The sequence below is a fragment of the Poecilia formosa genome, unplaced genomic scaffold, assembly GCF_000485575.1.
Source record: "Poecilia formosa unplaced genomic scaffold, Poecilia_formosa-5.1.2 Scaffold10, whole genome shotgun sequence".
Taxonomy (NCBI): Eukaryota; Metazoa; Chordata; class Actinopteri; order Cyprinodontiformes; family Poeciliidae; genus Poecilia; species Poecilia formosa.
In genome coordinates, this window is record NW_006799949.1 from 545,265 (window position 1) to 572,668 (window position 27,404).

General features: G+C 41.4%; 1 protein-coding gene and 2 long non-coding RNA genes across 4 annotated transcripts; all 3 read left to right on the plus strand.

Moving 5' to 3' along the window:
- Positions 1-1,419: 1,419 nt before the first annotated feature.
- Positions 1,420-7,560, plus strand: LOC103129812 (uncharacterized). Of its 2 annotated transcripts, none has more exons than XR_475125.2 (4): positions 1,420-1,508; positions 4,376-4,539; positions 4,625-4,782; positions 7,337-7,560. It is a non-coding gene; the product is annotated as an uncharacterized LOC103129812 (long non-coding RNA). The 2 variants fall into 2 exon arrangements; XR_001659948.1 differs by lacking the exon at positions 1,420-1,508 and adding an exon at positions 2,251-2,274.
- Positions 7,561-9,322: 1,762 nt separating this feature from the next.
- Positions 9,323-9,893, plus strand: LOC107834517 (uncharacterized). Its single transcript, XR_001660312.1, has 2 exons — positions 9,323-9,588; positions 9,691-9,893. It is a non-coding gene; the product is annotated as an uncharacterized LOC107834517 (long non-coding RNA).
- A 4,033-nt stretch (positions 9,894-13,926) lies between these two features.
- mafaa (MAF bZIP transcription factor Aa) lies at positions 13,927-16,940 on the plus strand. The gene has a single exon (XM_007541024.2). The coding sequence runs from the start codon at positions 14,787-14,789 to the stop codon at positions 15,720-15,722; it is 936 nt and encodes a 311-aa protein (XP_007541086.1). The 5' UTR covers positions 13,927-14,786; the 3' UTR covers positions 15,723-16,940.
- Positions 16,941-27,404: the final 10,464 nt, after the last annotated feature.

Genomic DNA, 27,404 nt, shown 5'->3' on the forward strand with positions numbered 1-27,404 from the left:
GTCAGTGGCTCTGCTGGTATGTGAGGGAAGGCCAGGTTGCTCTGAAAGCAGCTTTCAGCTCGTCTGCTGTCTGTCTAGTTACTCTTGACAACACTCCATATTCCACTACTTTCATAAATACAGGACAGCAATGGATCAACCCTAAGATGTCATCATGCTCAGAACTGGTGGAAGTTCTAATGAGCTTGTTATCGTAGCAACGTTATTTTTACTGAGTTTAAAGGGAGCATTTACTAATTGACAGCTAAATCCATTAAGAATACTAAATTAAACCGCGTGCTGCCCAGTGTTTGATATCCTTTGAAAGTGCAGTAAAACCGAAGCTGAGTTTCACTTTTGGCAGCAGTACTGCACAACAGTTTTTCTTTCCGTTCTCTGCTCTGACACGTCGACTACATCAAACATGGATTCATTTCAATGAATTTAGATGATGCTAATTTGACTCTGATCACAGCCTGCGGTGCAGTGACACAATGAACCCCCATTTTTCTGTGTCTTTCACTCTTGTAGATGTGATAATGTATCAATCTGGGCTCATTTATTGTTCCAGCCACTCTGGGTGAACAGCCCTCAATGAGTGTTGGCTAAATGCCTGAGTTGTAAATGCATGTGAGGTCCCTTTTTTATTTTACTGTCTTCGCCTCTCTCAACCTCCCTCCTTCTCGTTTTCTGCCCTGCTTCTTTCACTCCCTCTCTCTTTTCTTTAACGAATGTGCTGACTCCTCCTGGTTTTGGCCCAGCAGAGAGCCCTCTAATAGGCCCCAGAGACATTCCAGCTTTCCTTAAATCAAGTGGAAAATTGTTAACTTGGTGTGGAATAAAGATGTTCTGTTCACTTTAGCCTTTTTCCCCCCATTTTCTCCGTCCCTCCTGCTCTGTCTTTTTATGAAAATGAAGATGTATGGAGCTGTGGATAGTGGACTAAGACACTTTCCGTTTGTCATGCTGCTTCAGGTTTAACCCATCACAGTCCCACACACAAAAAGAAATCTTTATTTTTTTTAAGCATGTGAAACCTATTAAAAACCTTGATAATAATTCCACATTTAAAAATACCAGATTACAACAACAGCAACAGTGCCTCACTTGTTGGCATCCTTCTTATCAAAGCTGCTTCTCCTCTGGAGCGGCTTTAACCGGTTCTGCCCCAGTCAAACTCATCTGCATTAGCAGATCTTTCCATTTTTCGTATTCACTTCAGGCATAGCGTAGTCGTGCCATTGCACGTAGCGGATTTGATTGACAGGAGACTGGATTTGTTGTTTGGTCAGTGATTTACGTGACTGCAAACTTCAATAACATTTCAACCACCGCAGTGGACCGGCAGACATGCCATCTGCTCTCAGAGAACTACACTTGTGGCTGCGCGTAATTGTGAGTTTAATCAGGAGCAGCGCCAGAAACACATGCGTCAACTTTAGCAGCAGAATGACGCGATTTAACACCTTTGTAAAGGTTAAGTATCTCTGGCGAACGTCTGACTGTTTTAGCACTTTCAAGTCAACTTTGTAAGTAAAACATTGTTCTTAACGTTTTTGTTTGTTTGTTTGTTTGTTTTTCTTCTTTTTGCTGGTGACATGAAGGTTTTAGCGAACAAAATAAATATGAAGCCAGGTTCTACTGGAGGTTAATCACAATGGTGCAGGTTTTTGTTGAAACCTTTTTTTTTTTTCTTCCAATAGATTCCTGGGAGAGCTAATGTGTTTTATCTGTATCTCCTTTCTCCCATCTCAACTCTCAGTCGGTGGAGACAGGTGGCTATTCAGAGGTTGAGATGGCAGGAAAAAGACACAAATAAAACACAGCAGCTCCCCCAGGAGTCTGTGGGAAGAAAGCAAAAATAATAATGTAAAATTAATGGCAGTTATTACAACATTGATGACTCCAAAAGAAAAATAAGCTTTCAGAAAAAATCTGCACCATCTAGATTGCTGCTGTTAATATTTCATAATGATAGCCACACAATAGATCTGATTACATGTTTATAATTAAAACTTACATAAAAAAAAATCTAAAGATTTTGAAATGTATTTTATGTTTTAGTGTAAGTGGGTAGAATTATAGTAGTTTTTTTTTAGCCTACCAAAAATAAACATAGCTTAGATCCTCAGATCTTCACATAAAAAAAACTCTTTGTGGCATGACATATGAGTCCTGCAGCTACAATGTTTCAGCAGCTGATGCTCATTTCAAGATTTGGTTGCACAGATCTGCGATTGGCTGAGAAGTCTGCAACCATATACCTCTTCAGTTAGGTCTACTACAATATCACCGGTACGTTTTTAAAATTATTTTTAGAAAAGTCTTTAGCCAAAGCCATAAAATGATTTGCAACATCTGAGCCTTCGGCGGGCTCAGTAGTGACGTCTGAACCAGACAGAGCACGATTATCATCTCTGACACCTGCAGCAGCAACGATTTGTTTAGTGAAATGTTGCGTCAAAACCACAGGCCTATAAGATGATCCGGAGAAACATTTGACAGCGAACTGATCTCCCAGAGGGGGGCAGAAACATGGGTGTGAGGGTGGTGAGAGGGGCTCTGATGGCAGTCTGGGGGCCCCCCAAACTCTCCAGAGGGAGTGGACCCAGAGTCCACAATGTTCCTGGAAAATCGATCTCTCCTATACACACACACACGCGCGCACACACGCACATGCACACGCACACACTGTGGAGCCTGCACTCCAAAGTGAATATAATTAGCTTCTCTGACAGGTGGGAGGGATCAGATCTCGTGGAGAATGAAGCTACCAATTTACACCCGTATTACACACTCGGACACACTCGGTTGCAAACATGTGTGTGAACGCTCACACTCCCATGCAGAGCCCTTCTCTGAATGGTATTAAATGAAAACATTTTTTTCTTTCTACATATACCTTTTAAAGGTAGCGTGACGGTAAACCAGTTAACTGCCAATTAAATTGTTTTAGTGGCAATGGAGTTGAATATTTGACATCCAAACTATTTTACTAGAAGGACCTGATTAATTTTTGAAGAACACAATCAAATTGTTGATTAATATGAAGAAAAATCAGTTCAGATTTAAACTTAAATTGATTTGAAGCTTGTTTTTTGTTGGACCCACACTGCATGGCAGACACAATGAACTATTCAAGCCATTGATTCATTTAGTAATTTTTAAATTTGTATCATTTGTCATGTTGTCTTCATGTCTCATGCCTCTACAGTGTGGCCTTATAACAGATCCTTCTGAGTCACGAAAAAAATATGCGGTTCACTCCAGGACGTTTCTCCAAAAACAACAGCCAGCCTAAGGGATAAGCAAACTACGATGCTGTTTAGAACATCCAAATTATCAAGGGAATCCCCTTAGTACTTGCATTTTACCATAATTAAAAAAACCAAAAACATTTTATTTGTTAATTGACAATGATTTTTGAGTTTATGGTTTTAACATAAATTAATTAAACATTTTTAATTGTTTAAAATTTAGTTTCAGGATTTAAAGGAATTGGCAGGTTTACACTGTAAAAGTGCAAACCTGTGGGTTTTTTTTTCATTTATTTTCACATAGTTACAGTCTGCCATGAGTTTAATATTTTCTGTGTGTTTCAGCTTGGTTTGTTCACAAATACATCTCATCAAATACTGACCCATTATCCATGATTGCTTTTAAGCTCAGCCAATTTAACTTGGCCTCCTCTCCCAGATTCCTCCAGATCTGTATTAAATCGCTGTTAGTGTTGCTAATGTTCTTAATAGGAAGATGCTCCCAAAATCAGATGCTGCTTTAGACCCTATACAACCTTGGGCCAACCCTGCCAAAAACTAAACACTTTTCAATGCTCTGTCTCTTACTAAATGAAGTTTAGTGTTAATGTGAGAAGATGTGTTCATTTCCCTACATTGAACCTGGTAGAACATTTAAATTAAGTTTGCCAGTGCATACATTTTTTATTCATGAGGTTCAGATACACTAATCGTGTTTTGCAGCAAAGTCATATATCGTTTGACATGATGCTAAATAAAAGTGACTGTGTGGGAAGGTGACATGTTGCTGAATTGTGACTGATATTACACCCAAATTATTTTAACTTCATTTTAAATTAGGCAAAATATATATATATTTTTTGAATAAACAACTTGCACAAGAAGCTTACACAGGAAAATAAATTTGATGTTACAAGAGTTTTATCTTTTGCGTTTGCAAACCAGGTGTTGTCCAAACGCACTCCCTTTGCAACCACTGGAGAGTTTCACCATAGCTACAGCAGTCAATGTAAAAAGAAAGTAACCCTCCTTTGCGTTACGACTTTAAACTAGCTTTGCTAGGTTCCGAAAAATAAACAATTGAATGTTTCTGAGAGCAAAGAAAAATCCCTAACTTTGAGTGTATCTTTGATCATTAGTGTAAGAAGAAACACACCCTGGTGTGTCCAGACTTCTCTAAGACCGGCTCCTGTCCACGAGGCTCTCGCTGCAAACTGCAGCACCGCCAGCGGGTCAAGCGCAGCGCCAGCAGCACTTCCACCATTCCAGTCAAGAAAAGTCGCTCTAAAGAGCCTATGAAGAGGTTAGAAAGGCATCGTATACCTAACCCTTCACAATCATTGTACTCTTTATTGTGGCCTCTGCAAATCTACTTTTCTTTCTTGTAGGCCTCATCTCTCCGTCGTCATGCCGGAGAACACTCAGGCAGCTCCAGGAACACCTATTGCGGGACCTCTGGCTCTACCATCCTTCATCTCTCTGTCCAGCTCCCCAGAGGAGGCAGATGCACCGGATTCACCTCAGGCTGACACAACACAAGTCAAAGGTATTAACCCTCACAACTTCTTAGATGGTGCAGAAAAACAGTCACACAGAATGGTCATAAAAAAACCTTAAATAACTACAACAGCTATTTACGCCAGGATATTTAATATCCATTTTAAGTTCACCGTTAGAGTTAAGCTGGGTATCAGAGGGTGTTTGAGAAACAGTTATGACCGTTTGGGAGAAACATTAAAGCTAAAGCAGAGCTGGACACTGACAAATTTGGAGGTTTTAAGTCGAAATCTCAACATCCACTCATTTCTGCTAAGTGCTTGCATACAAGAGTCGCCGTCCTCAACAGTTTCATATGTGATGTTTTATAAGAAATGTCACGTGTGTCTACACTGCAGCCTTGACTTTCACATCGTGACACTGGCTGCAAATCCAAATCATCCTGTTATTTTATGCGATGGAGGAAGTGGTTATGTGATTGAGCTGCAAACAGATAATGATGATCAGAGTCAGATAACAGAGTGTGATGGAGGTAATAATATTTAGCTTTCGGACTTGACCGAGGCTCGGCTCAGCTCTCTGTTGACAGATTTGACAGATAGAGGATTAGGGTAGAGGCCTCTTCTGCCCAATCACCCTCAACCCCCTCCCCCCTCTTTCACCAGAATCCAACCGTCCACCTGCTGAAGGCACACACCCACATGTAGATGCAGTTTAGTCTGAGAGGAGCTAATACTTTATTACTTTGATTTAATAAACACATGACTGCTTGCAACATGAGAGGAACCCAGAAGAAACCAACGTCCAGCTCTGATTGGTCAGCTGTGCCGGCCTGGTCGGACTCTCTTTACTTCTCAGCTCTACTGATATCTTACTTATTTTAACAAGGTTTTAAATAGGAACAGAGCCAATGTTTACCCTGTCAGATCATTTTAAAAACATACACGTTGGGGGTTGTTCTCATGATACAATGTATAGTTTTAATCCCAGTTCAGTCCAGGTTACACGTTACAACAAATGCCACCAGACAGCGTTTTACGAGAGACACAGGTCCAATTCATGACCAGCAAAATGGATCCAAAATTCAATTTGATTAAATACATTCCAATGCAAAGCAAAGTTAAAGTCCAAGTCAGATCCAAGAAAATACCGTTCAGTTTAATTCATTATGATACAGCAAAATTAAACTGATTACATCATAGAAGTTGATAAAAAATTATACCAGTTGATTGAAAATTGAAAAAAATAAAAGAGCATGACGCAAATGTGGACAGATGTTTGTATTTAGAAAAAAAAATCTATTGCTTTTGCATTTTTCATACATACATATCTGGAACACAACTTTAAATAAAAGACAATTGTATAATTTATATATATATATATATTTTTTTTTTTTATCAAAAGTCAAGAAAATATGTTTACATTTATTTTAAATAAAGTGCAGCTGGTCTCATTTTCCTCTCTTCTCACCAAAAGCAATTAGTAACAAAAAAAAATCGATGTGAAAATGTGTATGTTTCAAAAGACTTGTTGGATTTAAAACAAAATGTCTGACATGTTTTAGCAGTTACTGTAGTCCAAATCCTTTACGTTTCTTGGCTGCTGGTGGGAACCTCAAAGTTTTTTTCCTGCCATAACTTTTTTTATGCTGTCCACTCGTTTACCTTCTTTTTAGCCACTACTTTGTTCCCTCCTCTGCATGCTTTGAGTCGCTGTCATTATGAAAAACTCAGATCTTTTCATCCTAATGGTACTGATGAAGGAAGGCTCTTGTCCAACATTTTTGATGCATATGAGTCTCCATCAGCGTCTTAATGTGGTCAAGTTATCTTGTTCATTATCAGAATAACACTTGATGTTTTCACCTCTGTGCTTGACTGTGCGGATATTTCTCTTCTTCTAAACATGCTGGGTTGACTTTTTGACTATGAGCTTGTTTTTGATCTCATCTGACCAAAGGAGGGGTATAAAGCATATACAAACCAAAGTAAACTTATCGATTATAAAAGTTAATTTATCTTCTGATCGGTGTAGATCCATCACATGACATCTGTAAGTGTATAAATAGAGCGAAACTAAACTTCTCTTTTTTTTTTCTTTTTTTTTTTTTAAGGTGCTTCACTTCTCATCTAAAAGGACTCTAGTTCTTATCATGGGTTTAGAGTATCAGGTTTTTGTTAGCCCCCTTTTTTAAACACAGTAGTTGAGGATCATTACAGACACAGAAAGCAGCAATTTTCCTCCTTGTCCCTCCATTCCTGCAGTCCAGCTGCTTTAAGCTCTTAAGTATTACTAATGACTGTGTGCTCCCTGAGTAACACACTGCACCACCCAGAGCCTCATTAAAGGTGGAACTTGGCCAACCAAGCTGCTCTTCACTTTGCATAAACGAGCTCAGGCGTGATGTATCGCTGCACGCTCCCACGTCCACCGCCGCTGTCCCGCTCTCTTCTTCATTTACTCATCAGTTGAGACATCATCGCTCAATGTTTCAGCAGGACCCAACGCAAACTAGATTAGAGGCGGTTACACAATACGCCATTTCATTTTTACGAAAGCTCCTTCTCTCATTTCTGTTTCCTGTCACTACTTTTCCTCCACAGAGAGAAAGCTGCAGATCAAACCTCGACTGAGAGACCAGAGAGACTGAAGCTGGAAATATCTGACTGATCTGGGATTTTTTGAGCCCCAGTCCCTTTCGCTCAGGGCCCCAAAATTTTATCTTCTTTGTGTAAACATATTTTTTCATGAATGAATGTTTGTAGTCGAAGTTTTTTTGCTCCTCGCTGTATGTTTTAAATAAAGGGAAATAAAACATTGAACTTCAGCTTCATGCTCCTTCCTAGATGTGTCTGCGGTAGTGTTAATGGTTGGTGCTCCGTGGGTTTCTGCTGCGAGCGTCACATGATCCGAGCGTGTTTGTGAAAACTTTCATCGGCGAGGTGGTGACAGAAGCAGCCGGCACAGAGGAGACACATGAGCGCAGAGTGACTTCACCCTCGGCCGGCTGCAGGAGGGACTCGCTGCAGACTGGAATCCGTCTCTCTTCTGCCTCATGTGTTAAAATTACAGTTATATTCCAGACATACGCAGCAGTCGCACATTTCCATCAACGCCGAAGCCCCATTCAGCCTGGATTAACATATCACACTCTACGCAGCATCTTAAACGTTACGAAATTAAACAGATGCTCTAAAACTGGTGGTTAACATGTTCCCAAATAGCAAAGAATGGAGTTGGCTTGTTCTACAGTTACAAAAGAAACATAAAGCTTGCTAGAATTAACTTTATGAAGATACTGAAGTTTGAATTCCTTTGTGCAAAGTGTAATTAAAAATTTGAATTTTCCTTCTGTCTTAGAAAAAAAATACGTTAGTAAAACATCTACATGAAAACTTTCACAGATGTCAAAATGTGAATAAGTGAAACATTATTACCTATTAATTTGGCGCTTTGGAACTGATATGGGCAGAACAAACAGGGTTGTTTTTTCAGATATATCTTTTAGCAGTTAAAAAGAAAAGCTTTTATGATGCTTTTTGGTATTAATACTGAGAAGAACGAGGTTGCTGATTGCTGCTGTGACCTGTTTGTTTGGTACTTCAGCTGTTTTGGAAGCAGTGGGTCGCCAAATGCCTGTTCGGATATGACCACAGATGATTTCTTTAAATTAAAAAAAATAAATACAATTTTCTGACTTAATATCAAAGTGTAGACTCATTATCGTGAGAATTTGAATTGCATGTTGTTTAACATTTGGCAAAAAAAAAATTTAGTTGGAGACTTGCTGCTGTGTTTGAGGTCATTGTCCTGGTGATGGTCCAGTTTGAGCAAACTTCACCTGTAAGAAAAACAACCTCAGATTAGACTGCAGATTAATTTCCAAGAGGATTTCATGGGCCTCTCAATGGCAGCAAGGTACCCAGGTCATGTGTCTGTGAAATAAGCCCAAATCATCACCTCTCACCCACCACCATGTTTGACAGTTGGGATGAGGTCTTAACAAACATATGCATCTTAATAACCCTACATCATTCTGCGATGTTCATGCGATGTTAGAGAACTTATTCTTCAGTCATTTTAAGCAAAACATATTTGTTGAGTGTATTTGTGACTGTGCTTTCATAAATTTTAATATTTAACATGCTAAACGTGGCCTGTAGAGTCTTAGAAGGAACTTTTTCTTGATAAACTCCCGGCGTCTGTTTTGAATGACTCCACAAGTCGTTTGTGGTGCTAATCCTTTGCTACTTAGACAGATATTAAGATTTTTTTTTCCCCCTTCCACTTTGTGAATTTGAGTCAGCGTACCGTCCTAGATGCCAGGTCTGGGACTTAAAAGGTTATCAATAACCTAAACAATGCACTCCCAAGCATTTTTGTAGCTGAAAACTTATCGCATTTGTGGTAATTTCACAGTTCAGTGTGACAATGACCAGCTTAACAGCACAAATGCTCTCTTTTGGCTTGTCGTTTTAGGCTGTTTAAGAATGATGCAAGGCTGCGGCAAGCACTGAGCCAGGTAAAATCTGGATTGCCATCTTTAAGACAGCTGACTGGGAAAACTTTTGTTCTTGAACCACTTGTCATACACTTTTAAACCATGTTGAATCCCTTCTGACAGGATGGAGTCGTGTATCCCTGTCTTTGTGTGTGTGTGTGTGTGTGTGTGTGTGTCACTTTTAGCTCGTGTCTTTCTCTGATGTATCGACAGCAGCAAGCAGAGATGGAGAGCTCGACATGTTCCTTAGAAAAGGCAGGAGACAGGGAGCCATCACTCTTCTCTCCTCGCCACCCGTTTCTCTCCCCTTCCTCCTCCCTCTCACCCACGTGGCTCCGCTCCTGCGCTGAAGATGTAAGTGCCTTAGACAGATGTCTGCTGCCTCGTGTCTAAAACCCTCAACGCGAGCTGCTGAGCTCGGCAAACTCTAATTAAGATCAATATTTCAATTTTTAGTAAAAGCACACGAGATGGAGAGGAGTCAGCTGGAGAGAAATCATCAGCCCGCCCAGAGTCGGAAAGACAAAAAGAAAGGTCAACCGTGATCCTTCATGGTGTGTGAGAGTGTGTGTCTTGGACAGGCGGTTTGTAGGAAGGTGTGTGATTTACGTGTTCAGATACTTCTGTGGATTCTTTATAATTTATTCTACTTATCTTTACCCACTTAAGGTTTATTTTCATCTCATTAGGAATGGATGGATTCAAAGACTGTAGTTTTGATCAAAGGTTTACAAAAAAGTCCAGGACTTTTCAAAAAGGTTGAAGGTGAGATTATTCCAGAAGCTTAATGTCGGCGTATAATTGTGTGTTTGGGATCAATTCCCTGTTACGCCTGGTTAAGGTCAAGTTTCAGCTGTTGAGCTGTTCAGCTGAAGAGTTTCCCTTGTACTGAGCAGAACTTCTAAGAACTTGGAGAGTGGCTTTGGTGTTTCAGCATCTTGTAGTTCATGGCAGGTTTTATTTTCAGTGGTTCTTCACAGTATTTTCACTTCTGATTATACTTGGCTTGTGCCTTCACAGATACCAGCGTTCCGCCCTACAGGATCTCCAGAACCTTCCGCCAAACTCCTGACCTGATGTCCTCCTGATAATCCACATGGGATTCTGACTTTTTTTTTGGGGGGGGGGGATGGGGGGGTTCTCCACTGTAGTCAGGATCTTTAAGGCAAGTAAAAACCAAAACTTACAATAGAACAAACATTAGACTTTTGTCAGCTAAATCTGGAGGGTTCAGCTGACTTTTTCTATGCCTTCTGGGTTGTCTCTTTGAAGGGTTGTAGGAGGCTCATGATTATTTATTGGTGAGTATACTTTGGTTGGTAGATGTCACAAGGCAACACAGAGACAGAACTGACAACCATGTACACATTCATACCTATGGGCAATTTAAAGAAGCCAATTAACCTGACAACAGTCATGTTTTCAGACTGTCCAAAGAAGCTGGAGTAACCAGAGAGAATCCATACCTGCACAGGGAGAACATGCAAACTTAACACACAAAGGTCTTTGCCTGGATTCCAGCCCAGGACCTGCTGTTCTCTCAGAGTACTCCATCTTCTTCCCACACTCCAAAAAAACATGAGTTTTAGGTTTATTGGACTCTCTAAATTGTCATTTTGTATGAGTGAGTGTGATTGGATGTTTGTCCTCCTGTGTCTCTTGGTTGTCCTGTAATGGATTGGCAAACTGTCCAGGGTGTACCCTGCCTCTTCCACATTGACCGCTGGAAACTTTCACCAGACCCCCTGTGACCCTGCAAAGACAAGTTGATATAGATAATGGATGGATAAATGTTAAAGTTTGAATTGACCTGCTTTTCCTTATCGCTGCTCTATGCATTTCTGACTGGAAAATTATTCAAATCTGTGCATGTCTAACAAATCGCCTCATTTGGTTCCAGCAGGTCTGTCCCTGAACTGAGTGAAGCTCCTCAAATTTTGCTTTGGTGAGTAGCCTACAAAGTTATTAAATGATGCAAATCAGTGTTTAGACTCGCAGTTTCTCCATCTTTGAGACCACAAACATTTTTACAGGTCGGAGGGACAAACATTAAGCTATACCTTAACTCTACTCTGTAAAGAGAGATGACCTTTAACTTTAAATTAAAGCTGATTCCTGCGCTGTAGCATTAGTGACAGAACCCCCTCCATCCCGGCCTGTGATAACCCTGAGCCCCTTCCAGGAGCTGCGATGCGGGGCCACCTTGGCTATAAAGCCCGGCAACGATCCCCCACCTTGCTGATGTCCGTTTCACTTAAGTCGCCAGAAGTGCATTTGCAGCGAAGTCCTAATATGTAAAGGCACAAAGGAAAAGCCTGACTTCAAATATTTCTGTCCCAAGCTGCGGCCGCAGACACTCCCCTTCCCCTCACAATGAATGGACCACCGCAGATCTCCTTAACTGCGCCATTTCAATGCAGACTGCTTAGCTGGTCGTTTGATGGCCAGCTCGAAAAAGCCTCTTCTAATGACTTCGCGCACCTAAACTTGAAATACTTTGATATGATTTCCGTCTCTTCATCTCATATCCTCCTTTTCGTCCCTGCCAGCAGATTTGAAGCAGGGGAAGGGGGAGGAGGGGAGTATATTTCATGACCGCTTCGGACTGGAAATTAAGCTCAGCAGCTGCGCAAGGCTTTCCTCTCCACATCTGACCAAGTTAAACTTACTGCCACCTGTTTTTTTTTACACCGATCGGCACTTTATTCCTCGGATATATCGCCCGCTGAGTATGTGTCCCCCGGGGGCCCCGGGGCGCTGCTGAAAAGGCTAAATGGGTCGGGCGCACCGATGTCCCTGTTTAAGTCCTGCTCCCACGATGCTTATCAGCGGTATCGACATCCTGCCCCTCCACCCCATCACCTGGAAGCTGCCAGGACCCAGAAATAAAAAAAAAAACACAGAGAGAGAGAGAGACAGATGTGTCCGGGATAGAGCCGGGCTGCGGTGCAGCTTAATTATCCGTCTATCCGCAGAGATGAGGCGGGGGACGCGATCTGTGGTTAATTGGGAATGAAAACCTGCTGGGACTGTCCAATCATGCTTAACCCACGCGCAGCCACGGCTCCACGCAGACTTGCGGAAATGCAGATTGATTTTTTTTTATTCCTCTGGCAGAGGGCCGCAGATCGATCAGTGATTGATAGATTTGCTGGTTTGTGGTATCAGAGGCCCTAAAGGAGATAAGTGGATATAAAAAGCAACGGTTTATACAGCTAGAGAACAAAAGTGGGAATACTCTATAGATCACTGCTTTAAAATTGGGAAGTTTACCTTTGAGATGCACAAATCTAATATATTTTTTTCTTCATCCAGTTTTGATCGGTAATCGGAAGATCAACTAGCCTATGTTGCAAAATGTGACAGTTTATTCTCTGAATAATAAAAGAACCAAAACTAACAACACCAGACATTGGTCTATGTGCACTTTGATGCACTTCCGAACTAATATAGACCAGGGATAATGTCGCAGTAAATTAAAATATAATTGAAAAGTCAGTTTATTTACGTGTAAATCATTCTATATAGTTTCACTATACTGACTGACCTTTGTTAAGTGTTTGTTTATGTTAACTTTAATGATTATCATTTACAAATAATGAAAACTCAATATCTAGTTTGTTATAAAATCTGAATATAAAGACCATTAAAAATATTTTATTCAAAAATGTTTTATTTTTTCACTATTATTTGGAAGATTGCTGAATCAGCATCATTTACATTTTCCAGAAGGATGACAAGACACAAAATGCCATTGCTTGGTAAGCTCACTGGTCATAGACTTCTGTACCCAGGTATATTAATAGAAAGTCAAGTGGAAGGAAAAAGTGTGGATATGTGCCAAGTTAGTGCCTCAAATCTGTGACATTCACTGCATCAGTTAGTTCTTGTTACAATATCCTTTGACCAGAAACATTCTAATCATATTTTCAATGGTAATTAGAAATAGGACTCATTGATCTAAAGTCTAGAGGAAGAGTGAACAAAAACAAAAAAGAACACAAAATCCAAGTTGCTTCAGGTTCAATGTAAAGTTCCCACAAAGTCCAAAGCCATCGTTTCATTCTGCTAATGTATCATCAATAAATGCATCCACAATCATGAAGCAAATTAACATATTTCCAATTTGCATAATACCGCAACACATCAATACTAAAGCCCGAGATAGTCATTTCAAAGGTTTTTAAGTATTTACACAATTTATTTTCACATTTCCTCCAAACATCAAAGTTCAACTTTACTGAGCTCAGGAACTTTACTCTGCATAAGTTCACTAATTTACGTTTACTTTTGTACTGAATGCTGATTTAGCCTTTATATATCCAATGCTCTGTTTTTCTATGCCTAAGATGCTTTTTTTGTTCAGAGTGAAGTTATTTTTTCTTCCAGAGGTTCTCCCTGGTGTCTGTCTGGCCCGCGCTCCACCGTGCAGTAGCGCCTGCTCGGTCACTAGAGGGGGGGATCTGCTGCACCTGTTTTCCCTGCATGCATGCATGCATGCGCGCTCCGCTTCTCTCGCCTTCTTCGGTTTCGTTCGGCTATCCTCGGACGGAGCAAGCAGCTTCAGTTAAACCACGCGCCAGAGGTGTCCTCCCATTGGCCTGTCGCCTCTCCGTGTGGGAGGGTCGGCAGTGAGGGGAGGGCGGGACGCACCGTTTATAAGAGGCTGCCTCCCAGCGCCTCGCTGATACTGCGTGGTTCTCACCGGGAAGCTTTGGGGTGCATTTAGAAGGCAATTAGAAACAAAGCAAAGTGGAATTTCTCACCTCTTGCGTACAATTTTACACACAATCAACACGTTAAGGTCAGGAGCGCGACCCGGCGAGGGGGACGATGCCAGCTTCAAGTAGAAATATGGACTGAGGACAGCAACAAGGAGCAGCTTCTGTCTCCAAGTAAGACCTCCAACTTTCATGCTTCATCTCAGACTTTTGTGAACTTTGAGAACAGGCGTGCCTGCAGAGCAGAGTTTGGATTCCTGGGACTGTTGACACACTTTTACGCACGCCCGCGCACCGCTCGATGTGACCGAGTGCGAAACTTTTGAAGCTGGGCCATGCTGCGGTGACTAGAACTGCAGGAGGAGACGACCGATGGTTGGAAACTAATTCTGACTAACAAAAACAGAACAACGGAGGGCAATAAATCAGGGGGGTGAGGGGGGGAGCACTCTGCAGAGGTGAAGCGAGGACAACACAAGCTGGTGTCTCCAAATTCAGCGGGCTCCAGTTTCAGCCGCTCCGGGGGCTCCTGCTATTAAAGCCTTCATCTGACCTGGGATAAGTTGTCAACAAGAGTTGCGAGCGGAGGCGAACTGGCAGGTGTACAAGTTCATTTACATGCAGACGTATATTCACTCCGCTATATATAGAAGTGGTCTGTGGAACTAGCAGCCTTAAGAAGTTTCTCCTCCCACCCAGCGGGCCTGCAGCAGTTCCACGCACCAGGCGTGTGCGTGTACCTATATATACACCATACAGGCTTTTAATTCCCTCTGCAATTTGCCCGCTGTCGGTTTGGCTGTGAGGCCGGGAGTCGTCGCATGGACTGACATGGCCACCGACCTCGCCATGAGCGCAGAGCTGCCTAACAGCCCTCTGGCCATCGAGTACGTCAACGACTTCGACCTGATGAAGTTCGAGGTGAAAAAGGAGCCGCTGGAGGCCGACCGCTTCTGTCACCGCCTGCCGTCCGGCTCACTGTCCTCCACCCCGATCAGCACACCCTGCTCCTCCGTGCCTTCCTCGCCCAGCTTCTGCGCCCCGAGTCCGGGCGCGCAGCCCAACCAGGGCCTCCCCGGCGGCGTCAACGTCGGCAGCAACAGCAACAACAGCAGCGGCAACAACAATCACAGCAACGCGGGCAAGCCTCAGCTGGAGGACTTGTACTGGATCCCCAGCTACCAGCATCACATCAACCCGGAGGCGCTCAACCTGACCCCGGAGGACGCGGTCGAGGCCCTGATCGGCAACGCGCACCATCACCACCACCACCACCAGGCCTACGAGGGCTTCCGCGGGCAGCAGTACGTCGGAGAGGACCTGTCCGCGGCCTCGGCTGTGCACCACCATCAGGCCCACCACCACCACCATCACCACCACCACGGCCACCACACCCGCTTGGAGGACCGCTTCTCGGACGAGCAGCTGGTGAGCATGACGGTGCGGGAGCTGAACCGGCAGCTGCGGGGCTTCAGCAAGGAGGAGGTGATCCGCCTGAAGCAGAAGCGGCGCACCCTGAAGAACCGCGGCTACGCGCAGTCCTGCCGCTTCAAGCGCGTCCAGCAGCGGCACATGCTGGAGACGGAGAAGTGCACCCTGCAGAACCAGGTGGAGCAGCTGAAGCAGGACGTGGCGCGCCTTGTCAAGGAGCGGGATCTGTACAAAGAGAAGTACGAGAAGCTGGCCAGCCGGACCTACAACTCCGGCGGGCCCGCGAACACGAGAGATCCGTCCGGGAAACAGGCCAGCACCGAGTTCTTCATGTGAGAGAGACATTACCGCGCTCACCTCCACACTCTTCTGACTCTAATCGATCTTTTCTGATTTGTGTTTACAGTTATTCCTCAACAACAACAAAGACTTTAAATCTCATCTTCTTAACAAATAAAGGTTAGGTGCGCACAAGCGTCACGTCTGTGAGTCTTAAAGATGTTAAACTTCTGTAAGTCCACAACAAACAAGTCAGGTCGGCACATGGGATCACTTTCAGGCTGCAGACTCCTCTCCTGTCAGAAGTCTTATGAACCAATGACTGTCTTAATCCAGAGAGAGCGCCGGGTTTGTGTTAGAACCAGGCAGAAGCAGCAGCAGCACAGACTGCAGGAGGAGAATGCGCTGTGGTGCAGAGACTCTCAGTAATGCAAGTGTAATAGTTCCCCCCCCCCCCCCCCCACCTCCTTCCCTCATCCTTTTGCAACCCTGCATGCAGGACATGTATGGTAACCTCCGGCCAAAACCCCATCCACATATGTATGGAAAGCATGACCCATGGGTTCTCCCCAGCCATCCTTCCACCCCTCAGCCATCAGTAAGGCCTGGGTATGCAGAAAAAGCACCCCCTCCGCCCCCCCCGTCGCCCCCATGAGAGGTGCAAAGAACTGCGGACTGAAATGCAAAAACAATCTGCTTCACTGCGAAACACATGGATGCGTCTTTACCTGCTGTTTTCAATCAGTTTTTTTCTATTGTTTTAAAAAAGAAAAGAAAAACGACAAAAAGAGATTACCTGAGCCAGATTTTAGACTGTATTTATTTCCACCTGTACATAATGTGTAGAGAAAAAAAAACAAAAAACAAAAAAAAAAAACAAGCAGTGATCTGTGTTGTTTTACCTTCTCTCTTTTTAAGGCTTTTGTTGCTTGGATTCTTCGAAATGTCTTAATCCAAAAATGTTTGTATGTTACAGCATGCAAATTGTCTGTGGTATCCTCCTCCTCTTGCTGAACATGTTGAACCTGCACTAAAGAGCAAACTGGAGAAATGTTTCTGTTTTTAACCTGGATGTAAATTTGATTTAAAGGATGGAAAAGGACTGCTGCTAAAACTCTATGCACCAATCTGAAGATTAAAAAGACTTAATGATTTATTTTCTCTCTTTTTTATTTTTATGGTAAATAATGAAAAATGTTGCGGGGGGCCTGCGGGGTTTCCCCTGCAGCCCCGACGTCTTAAAGCGAGCTGAAGGGGAGGATGCTTGATTGTTAGAAAAAACGGGACNGGGGAGGATGCTTGATTGTTAGAAAAAACGAAAAATTTTTTTTTTTTTTTTTTTTTGCTTGGTGGTACACAGCTGATCATTACTCTGTCAACAGAAAACGTTCGTGTGTTATCTGCTGCCTAAGATATATGTGCAATATTGTGCAGAAGCGCTCTGGTGTTTGTGGAAAAAACGAAATGTTCCCGCCAAAAATCTCGGCCAATTAAAAAAAAAAAACTTAAATAAGTAGAATTTGATTAATGGTGATTTGATCTGTCTCTAGACTCAGACTTCTGCACAGTGCTGTGGATGTATATCTGTACATATGATTTCTATACTTAGCCGAAGGACCTGTCCTGACATGTCAACAAGTGGAAAAATCTGCAAAGTGGAAAAAAGTTTGTTGAGAAACTCATGTTTTCATAATGTTTAATAAAAAGTTCTGTCCCAAATCTGTGGCGCGGCTGCTGTCTGTCGTTGTTTACAGCGAAATGTTTTGTCCAAATATCTAAACTACATGAAAAACGATTAAACAAGTGGCACTTAAATGAGTTGAAGTTTCAGAAATTCACATTCCTGAAATTTACGAAATGTTAAGTTTCTGAACCCCTTCTGCTGATGGACGGGACTTTTTAAGGCAATGAGCGACATCGAAACTTTATTTGATTTCGAAACAATTAAACGAAACGAAATGTGAAAATTTTAAAATAATATATATATTATTTACTGCTCATTAACAGAAAATACATGTCATTTGCAGCTGTAAGCGCAACTTAAAACATTCGTTTTATATCACAGCGGATTACATTTTCATTTAAACATTTTAAACGATTGTTGAAAGGAAGGGTATTAATAAAAATATTAGTAACAGAAATTCCGCGCATAAAAATCTATTATTATTATTATTATTATTATTATTCAAAGATTTATTATTATTATTTTCAGTTTTCCTTTTTTTTTCTCCACATTTTTTTTCGTTTCATATTAGTTTTTCAGAGGCTGCGGCTGTACTCGGAGCCGGTGATGGAGCTTCTCTCCGTGGGCCGCGCTGACTCTGTCGCCCCGCCGCAGACTGCAGGATGTTGGGGCAGCAGATGCTCTGACCTCCTGCAACATGGCCCTGATTTTCATATATGCAAGTGTGTGTGTGTGTGAAGGTCGGGACCATACAAAAAGCGCCCACTCCTCTGTCGCGGTTCCGGCCGCTTATTTACGGGCCTCCGCGCACCTCGAAGGTCGGTGATCAATGTTGGAAGCCCCGCCGGTTCATTACTCTCTGCCCGCCTGCTTCCTCTGAACCAGTGAACACGTGTTTCCACGGGGGTAACTTTGTATGACACCTTAGTGGTCCGCGCTTGGCGTGGGATGCACGCACGCACGCGCTCTCGTGCCTTTGCCAGCGCTAAATGAAGCCGTTTGTTGGCGCTGGATGGCGCACAGCGCAGCTTGAGACGAGTGCCAGCCCGGGTTGGTGCTGATGTGACACCGCCGTCAGACCCGGCGGCTTGTGGCTCACTTCAAACACGGATCATAAACCGCCGTGAAGGAGTGTGTGATTGGGAAATGGTGTGTATGTGTGTGTGTGTGTGTCTCTTACTGTGTGTGTACGTGAGTGTGCTGAGACCACTGGGTGGGTGCAGGTCAGTGATCCGCTACAGCAGCTATATCTTGCGTTGCTTCGCTGGTTAAAGCTGTGATGTGGCTTTTTTTTTTTAGACAGAAGTTCATCATCAGTAATAATAATTGGCAATTTGAGGCTAGATTGTTGTTGTTGATATTGATTTATCTTCTGTTTTATGTTTGTAAATATACACTCTTAAGATATGTGTGAGTGCCGTCAGCCTTTGTCACTGTGCCAAACTGAAATGTGTTTTTATCATGATTGAAATCACAGTTAATAGGCTACTTTGCATTAAAACAAACGGTTAAAAATGAAATATTTAACCTAACTCCGTCCAATCAGATGTAATGTATGTGGCATCCACGTTCTGACCAACAATCAAGTAAATCCACAGTAAAACCAAACTGGGTAAGTCAGTAAAAAAACACCTCAGTCTGAGGAAATCTGTGGATTTAGAGATGATCTTCAGTCTGCTGACTGTAAACAAATGTAAACAAATCGCTCTTTTTGTTTACTTGCTGTACAAGCTTCTACACTTTTAATTTGATGAAATATAATTTTCAGTTAATATTTTTTAATACATTATATGCCAACCGCTTTAATAATGTCTTATAGCTGATTGCTTCAAATTAGAAAAAAGCTGCGATTTCTTAGTTTAAAATCAGTCAGTTTCCACTCATTGCCCATGGAGCGATGATAAAGATGAATGTTTTTGGCTGATATGAGTGCATGCATCTTTCTCATCTCTGCACTTTAACTCTCCAAATTAAATAATTTGCTGAGTCTCCTTATTATGGGCTGAACGTTCAGCTTTGAGTTGAAATCTTAATTTTCTCCTAATATCTCTTCTCCTGCTCCCTCCTTTTCTCTCTTTCTCTCCTCTCCATCACTCTGCTCCTCCTGCTGCTTTTGCTGACTCAGAGGAAACGTTGAGCTGTGTGACAGCCGTCACCTCGCACACAGACGGGGGGACTGCGTGTGTGTATGTGTGTGTACCTGGAGCAGGATGTGGTGGTATGCAGCGGACTATCGGGGCTCTCTCTGTATGTATGCGTGTGTGTGTGTGGAAAAGAGAGATATCACTGTGACTACTCTGAGGGCTTTTCTTTCTATAAATCAGGGCAGAGTCCATCTGAGCTCAAACAAAGCGAGCGAGGAGGGATGGAGAGAAACAGAGATGGAAGCGGAGGGGGGGCTGCGGTGCGTCTCTGGCGTCTACTGCTGCTGAGATTCGACACAGTCAGCGTCTCTTCGGCTCGGCTTACCTACAGTATACCTACACACACACACGCACACACGCGCACACACACGCACATCATAAACAGAGTGCAGACAAACAGCAGCTGATGGATTCACATCCTTTTAATCAAACTGATAATGACCTCCTTCCCTTCGTCGTTTCACTGCTGCTGCACGAGTTTCTCCGGATGGAAGCTGTGGGGGATGTTTGTTGGTTCTGTTAATTTGTTTTCAGTACAAAGTTTGCTTGATGGTTTTCGCAAGCCCTGAAACTGGTTTTTTTTCGCTCTCTTTTTCTGTCTGAGGCATATGCCGTATCATGTTATTGGCTGTGATACTGGATCCACCAAGATTCTGTCAAATGCTCCCAGGATGCTCTCAGAATTTGGGAAAACCTCACTTTTTCTTTTATGGTGCTTGGAAAAAAAATTGACAGTAAGATAGTCCAACTCTTTTATCAGTCTAAGGGTTTTTTTTTCAGATCATAAAAAAGTGTTTTTGCCTGTATTTGTTTATTGATTATTCTGTATTGTGAAACTTTATGCATTTCTCTACCATCTTAACATTTTAATTCTTTTGTCACATCTGGATGTTTTTACCCTCATGACCAATTTATTTTTCCACACATTTAACTGAGCTCTTATTTTGTGTTTGCTCATACAGTTTGTAGTGTTAAAGCCCTTCAATAATCTGACTTTGCTCACCATCTACTCAGCTGAGAAGATGACTGGAAACATCCTTCATCATGACTTTAGTTTTAGCTAAGCTTTTCATTTTTATAGAAGAGAGATGATCAGAATCTGCAACGCTCCTGACGCCACCAGGTTCATGTAAAAACCTGTGAAACACGTCAAAGTTTTTGAAAGTGAATGATCTCATTCCGATAGTTTATAACTCTGTAACTTTTCAACATAACTCATAGCTGACGCCACATCTGCTACAGAATTTACAGAGTGAAACTGAAGTCATTCTTGTATTTTCCTACTTTGATTATTTCTCTGCATCTCTTACACCTTGAGCACAAACAGCTTCCAGCAGCCAATACTCTTATAAAAAATGTGGGCTCTGTCTCTTTCTGCAACATGAATATGTTTTTGAAAAAAAAAAAATGTATTTTTCATGATGGCCATCTAATGCTGAGTCCAGGCATACTGAGGAATACAGAGAAAGATTAATTAAACCAGTTTGTTGTTGTTTCTTCACTGTATTTTGTTTTAGTTCACCATTAGATCTATGAAGTTACAGCAGGTCTTGTGTTGTGAAACCTTCATGCACAAGCAGTAGAGACGGAGCCTTGCATATCCATGATAACTAACTCTTTGGTGTAGCTTATAATTCAGTTCTGGTTCCCAAAGAGAAGGAATATCTAACATTTATCCCAGTTGAAAACAAGCAGTTCACGTCCTGCAAAGATGACTATAATGTCAGTTGAACCAGTGTGGTAGTTGCATAACCTCAAAGGTCTTTTACATTTCAACTTTTTTTTTTTTCTCTTCAAATTTTTCATTTAAAGTAAATATCTTCTGCTTAATTCAGGGTCAGGTCATGGGGGCAGCAGCTTCAGCAGAGACCCAGGTTTCCTTCTTCTCAGCCACATGGGCCAGCTCCTCTGGGGAAATCCCAGCATGTTCCTGTACTGGGTCTCCTTTCGATGGGACGTCCCAGGAACACCTCAGCAGGTAGGCATGCAGGACACATCAAACCTGAGCCACCTCAACCAGCCACTCTGCTCTGTGTTTCACCCAGAAACTCATTTTTGGCACTAGTCTCTACCCAGAGCTATTGACCATAGATGAGGTTAGGAACGTGGATCCAACAGGAAATCAAGAGGTTTGACTATCAATTTTGAAAAACAAACAAACAAACAAACAAAAAAGTGTTTGTATTTTTATTTTGTTTTAAAAATGTTTAAAAAGAACATTGTTTGGTATAATCACTGCACGTTTCTTGTAGTTGCTGAGCAACTTCCTGCATATTTCCACTTTAGTTTTGGCTTCCATGTTGAAAGACCTCCTTTCCATCACTCTAACCTTTTTGCCTTTCTCCACAGATTCTCTATCACATTACAATCAGCACTCAAGCTGAGTCACTTTTAAACATTAATTATTTCTGGTCAGAAGAAACATTTAAAAGATGAGCTTAAACCTATATCTGCCAGGAGTATGAATAGTTTTTGGCTCATCTCTAGATATAATGATTGTTTTGGAGACTTGCTGACACCGAGGCCCTCCTCTCTGTTTTCTAACGACCTTTACTTGGTTTCCATTCCAATCTTGTCTGTTCCAATTCTGATTTAAAAAAAAAAAAAGATTTTCATTATTTTTTTTTCTAACTACACAGCACATACAGACAATATAAAGTTAGCAGCTATTTCAACAAAGTCATGTCTGACATATGTAACTTCTGCCTACTTTCTTTATTCATTAAAAGTATTTGTATAACCTGCATCTTGAACATTTTAGCTTCAGCTATGTTACTGTTTGTTGTGGATTTAGAGTTAAATTTTTATTTATTTATTTATTTATTGATTGGCTGTTTTATTTGGTCATCTTCAGTTTTTTGTCCTCTGACAGCAGCAATCCCGATCCGTTTGTGTTGAGATTTTTATTTTATTTAGCAGAAACCTGTGAGTGCCGTCTTGCAGCCGCTGGCTCCATTTAGAGCGGCTCCTGTGGGACGTGCTCAGCTTTGAAAAGTTGTCACCCCGCGCAAAACGTAATCGACATTTTTGATAAATCACCTGCGTGTTGTTAACACTCAACGGGGTATTAATAATTATTACTCTTGATCTGGTGATGGAGTTAGTGACCCAGGGGCCTGAAGCTCCACCTTCACTTAAGAGGGGTAGGGCGGTGGAGGTTCACCACAGCAGTCCCTACCCGACACACCGGGGAAAAGCAATTTGGCACCGTTGGCGCTGCGACCCCCTGACTGAGCTGCGTACCCTGCCTCCACACCGAGCACACACACATTCAAACACACTGACATGCTGCATGCTGAGTGGACAAATTCAAACATGCTATCACAGGAGAAAATATGCCCAAACAGCAAATCTAACCTTGTCCCATGCTTTGAAAATACAGTAATAAACCAACAAACAAACAAACAGAGACCGGAGGGATGACGTGCTGAAAACACTGAGGTAGAGGAGGAGTGTAAATCAAAGGAAATAGCATACTTGTTACCTAAAAGTGGTAAAATTAAGTGTTTAAACAATGGCTCAAAGGAGGAGTTGCCTCCAGATCGCCAAGCTTAGGAGTTTAACCAGAAAAACTAGCATCACTTACTGCGACGATTTATGTTTTTGATGCCTCTGTTTTTTGGTCTTAATTTGCTTCCAATAACTCCCTCATAGATAATTGTGCTTGCCTTATATTATTTTCAGTTGAGCACCAGCAGATTTACTTAGTCAAGCTTTTAAGGAGGGGTCCAGTTCCTGCTGATTCCTTCAATCTGCCACTATCACTTCCCTTCATGTTTCACTTCCTCTCTGTGTGTGTTTGTGTGAGCGCCAGTGATTCAGCAATCAGCCACTCATCGTTTCTCATTCATTTTCACAGGATCAAAAAAAAAAAAAAAGGCCACTCAGGCCCTTTTGCTTGTTTCACCAGTGGTTACGGCTGTGGTTTTGTAGTATTGTGAGCCATAAATGCAAATCGGCCACAACACTGATATCAGCAATCAAAGGTTTTACTTCTTGAGTGACCAAGAGGCACAAGAAAGCGCTGATCTCTCTTGAATGCTCTCTGACTGGGTTATGTAGTGGAAGTCCTTTTTCTCCTGGTTGTTTTTGTGTTAACAGAGATTAATATAAAGTATTTGTTATGATTGAAAATGATCTTTTTGTTTGTTTGTTTTTGAGTCAAACATTAGAGCTTTATTTTGTTTAATATACAGAACATGTGATGGGTTAAGTGGCACTTCTTGGCAGTTCAGCAAGTTCTGCTTCAGCAAAACATAAAACTCTTCATTATGTAACTTTTCAGAACCATAAAAACATAATATTTTGATCTCTCTGATGTCAGTTCATCAATTATATTAAATAAGTAGTAAAAATATGTAAGTCACTGCTGATTAGCGGTAAAGATATATCTAGCAGCCCAATTTTTTTACATGGGTTAGGAAAATAATGTGAATTGCTCTACACAAAAAGGATTAGCTGTAAAAATGTACTAAAAGTTTACTCAAACCACAATGAAGGTATTGAGTTTGATTCTGATGATTTCATCTATTCCTCTCATGTATCATCCACTCCCCATATATGTCTGGTGGTGGTACTCAGCTAGCCTAGATTTAGCTTTCCATGTTGGTTCCTCCCATTTCTCCTTTTTGCTTTGTGTTTTCTGCTCTTTAAGATAATAATTTAATAGTTCTTGAAGGGAGCCTTCTTCCTAAAGTCCTCCAGGACCATTACTATGTTATTCTTGATGGTGGAGCCGCTGCTCAGTTGTTCTCATCCTCCCTCCTTCTTCTTGCCATTTAGTCTTGGTGCAGGATTTTGAGTAAAAACTGTGTCCATTGTTTGGAGGTTCTTTGTCCTGAAATCAGAAGCATCCATGATGAAATATTTCAAAGTGGGATCAGGGACACAATTTTGCTGCTTTTATGTATTTTGTGAAATGAGGGGGTTAAAGTCCACCTACCTATGTTATGCCCTTGACTGGACATAGATCCAGGTTTTATCTGCCATAATGAGGGAGTTTCACTGGTTTATTGGTTGGAAAATGCTAAGCTGCAAAGCAAAGTAAATGTATTGGAGACATTCAGGGTCCTGCCTGAGTTACAGGAAACTCAGTGTAACATTTTACCTGCTGTTCACATAAAATAATTTAGGTAGCCAACATGAAAATTTAATGTTAATGCAGTACCACTCTCCCAAAATAAAGCTATGATTCTGTAATTGAGATCTTAGTTTAATGTGAAGTAAATCTTTTGTGGATTTGGATTAAAAAGGCCAGCTGGGGAGATATCCCTGTAACGATTAGGCACCAGTCTTAATTTTTATTGAATATGTTTTTTTCCACTTTATCAATAAAGAAATACTTAAAAGTCTCACATGACGAGCTTTTTTGGAGTCTCTATATCCGTTATGTAGCACTGTTGTTTGTTGTTCTAATTTATAGCATTCAAAAAGCCTGTAGGAAACGCATGCCAACATACTAATGTTTCTTTTTTTCAATTGATGTTTTTCACTCAGTTGAATAATTAATATTCTCATGAAGCTGCTGTTGGTCAGTCTGTGCAGTAATGCAGTGGAGAAGACTGTCCGCAGTGGCAGTGGAGGGTCAATCGGCAATCAATTATTCCACTCGGCCTGGCCTGCAGCCACACCACAGACTGGCTTCCTGCACTGAGAGCACATACACACAGTGCAAGACACTCTACTCATATCCACTCAGTCTTGACTGGACACACAGCCCACAGAACCCACAGGTTTAATGTAATGAGGAAGCCATCTTGGAAGGAAGCTCAGAAAGGCACTTTTCAGTCCAGATTCTAAATATTAACTATAAATGCCAGGGGAAAGTGCTTACGGTGTGTCTGAGCCTCGTATGTGGAACCGAACATCTATATAAGTTAAACGGCACATTTAACTTCCTCGTTTTTATTTTAGCCCCCATGGGAGAACAGTTCTTGTCATATTACTGATGTGGTCTCCCTGTAAAAACAGGAGGACGTCTGAGATTTAATCGCTTAACCGGACATGTTTTAGTTTGCAGTCAAAAATTCATTAGTTACATGAGTTACACTGTATACTTTCATTTTGTCCCTTTTTATTGAAATACTGTATATTTGAAATGTCTTAATGTTAAAACAAATTGGAACTGAAATCAAATTCTTTGTGTGCACAAACCAAAGGAAAAAAAGCTCCTTCTGATCATCGTGATTTTACCTTTTAGCTACTATGTCTGTCTTTAGATGGTTACATTTCAGACTCAATCTCTTACATATGAAAGTCAAAATCCACTTTAAAAAATATACATTTTCACAGGTTTGTGTCTTTGAAAACGGAAATAAATCTGAGGAAGGGTGACAGTCTGTCCAATTTATCTTTTGCCTTTTGTCTATTGACCACTTCAGATAGATATGAGCCTCTCCTTGAACCTGCATGGAAATTCATTTGTACACATTCTTCATTAGCAAATAGCTCAAGCCGAGTCACATTGGACAAAATGCATCTGTGAACATCAAGTTTTTATTTTCCTAAGAAAAACTTGCTTGCTTATCTCATTCCATTCATGTTCAACTTTCCACAGACTTCTCATAATAGTCCGCTGCAATTCTGCCCCATTTCTTCTTATGGAACTGGTGTAACTGAATGAAATGATGACTGAAAAATGTGTTAGAAAAATACCTGTTATGCTTAGTGAATCTGAGGAAAAGTTTTCAGCTACCAGTTGCTTTAGATGATGGTAAAACTCTAGACAAATTCCTGCTTTGATTAGCTTTTGGTTTGACATTTTGTGACAATTTCACCATGTTTCCTCAAGCAGAAATACATTTGGTTTATGCATATGTAAAATACTCACTACCAAGAACTACTCTACACAACCCCACAGCAAAGCATCCCTTACGGCTAGTTAAACAGTCAGGTCTCAGTGATAAACAAAACAAAACCCAACACCACTTCCTGTCGTGCGTCATGTCCACACACATAAAGGACTGGGCAGGCAGTCATGTGGCAAACACACCGCAGCTGCAAACTGAAGTGACTGAGGTGTCACTGAGCCTGACACACACAGTGAGGACACGGGCCTGGAGGCAGACACACACTGTCTATACTGACTAACTTGGAGTGTCTGTGTACTGATTGCTAACTGGGTTCTGTCACGTTTGTCTTGCTGAAAGGACACACAGTCAGGTTTGTGAAGACGTGGAAATAAAAAGAGCAACTTTATGTCGACTGAAGGTTTAACATCAGGAGATAAGGATCCGGCTGAGTCCGTTCTTATCTGATATTGCAAGCAAGACCAAATATTATATCTAACAGAAGCCAAATTACTGAAAAATCAACCAAATAGTTGACCAACATTTGCAATTTGCTATAGCTTCTTGTTTACTTATGAATTTAATCAGCCTGTTAGGAAATAACATGTCTTTAATTAATTGCGATAATATCCAAATCCTCCTTTTAGATCCAACACTGACATCCTCACCTCCAACAAGTTAATCTGCGTATTCAGGAATGGAAGAAAGGGTAAAGTTGCTTATTGGCACATTTAACTTTTAAATACATTTTACCTCTCACAGAAGGATCTTAAGTGTGTTGTTGACATCAAAACTTGCTTAAAAAAGACTCAGCCAAAGGATGCAAATAAAAAATAAACCAATTCAGTGAATTGTGGGGTTTTAATTGTGTGTTTATTTATTGGAAAGTATGCATTACACATTTACTTTCACTTAAAGTAGTGAAGCTTTGATTTCATTTAAAGTTGCTTATCTCATTCGGTTGATGTTTTCTGTGGTATAATAAATAAAACTTTATTAGAAGAACTTATGTTGGAAATTTCTTTTTTTTTTTTTTTTTTTCTTGTGAGGTATACGCCATCAGTTTTATTGCTGGTATTTAGTTTCAAATCTATAACCTGAACACGTTATACTGACCTAACAC

Coding starts and splice junctions, on each gene's coding strand:
- mafaa (XM_007541024.2), top strand. CDS start 14,787: ATGGCCACCGACCTCGCCATGAGCGCAGAGCTGCCTAACAGCCCTCTG.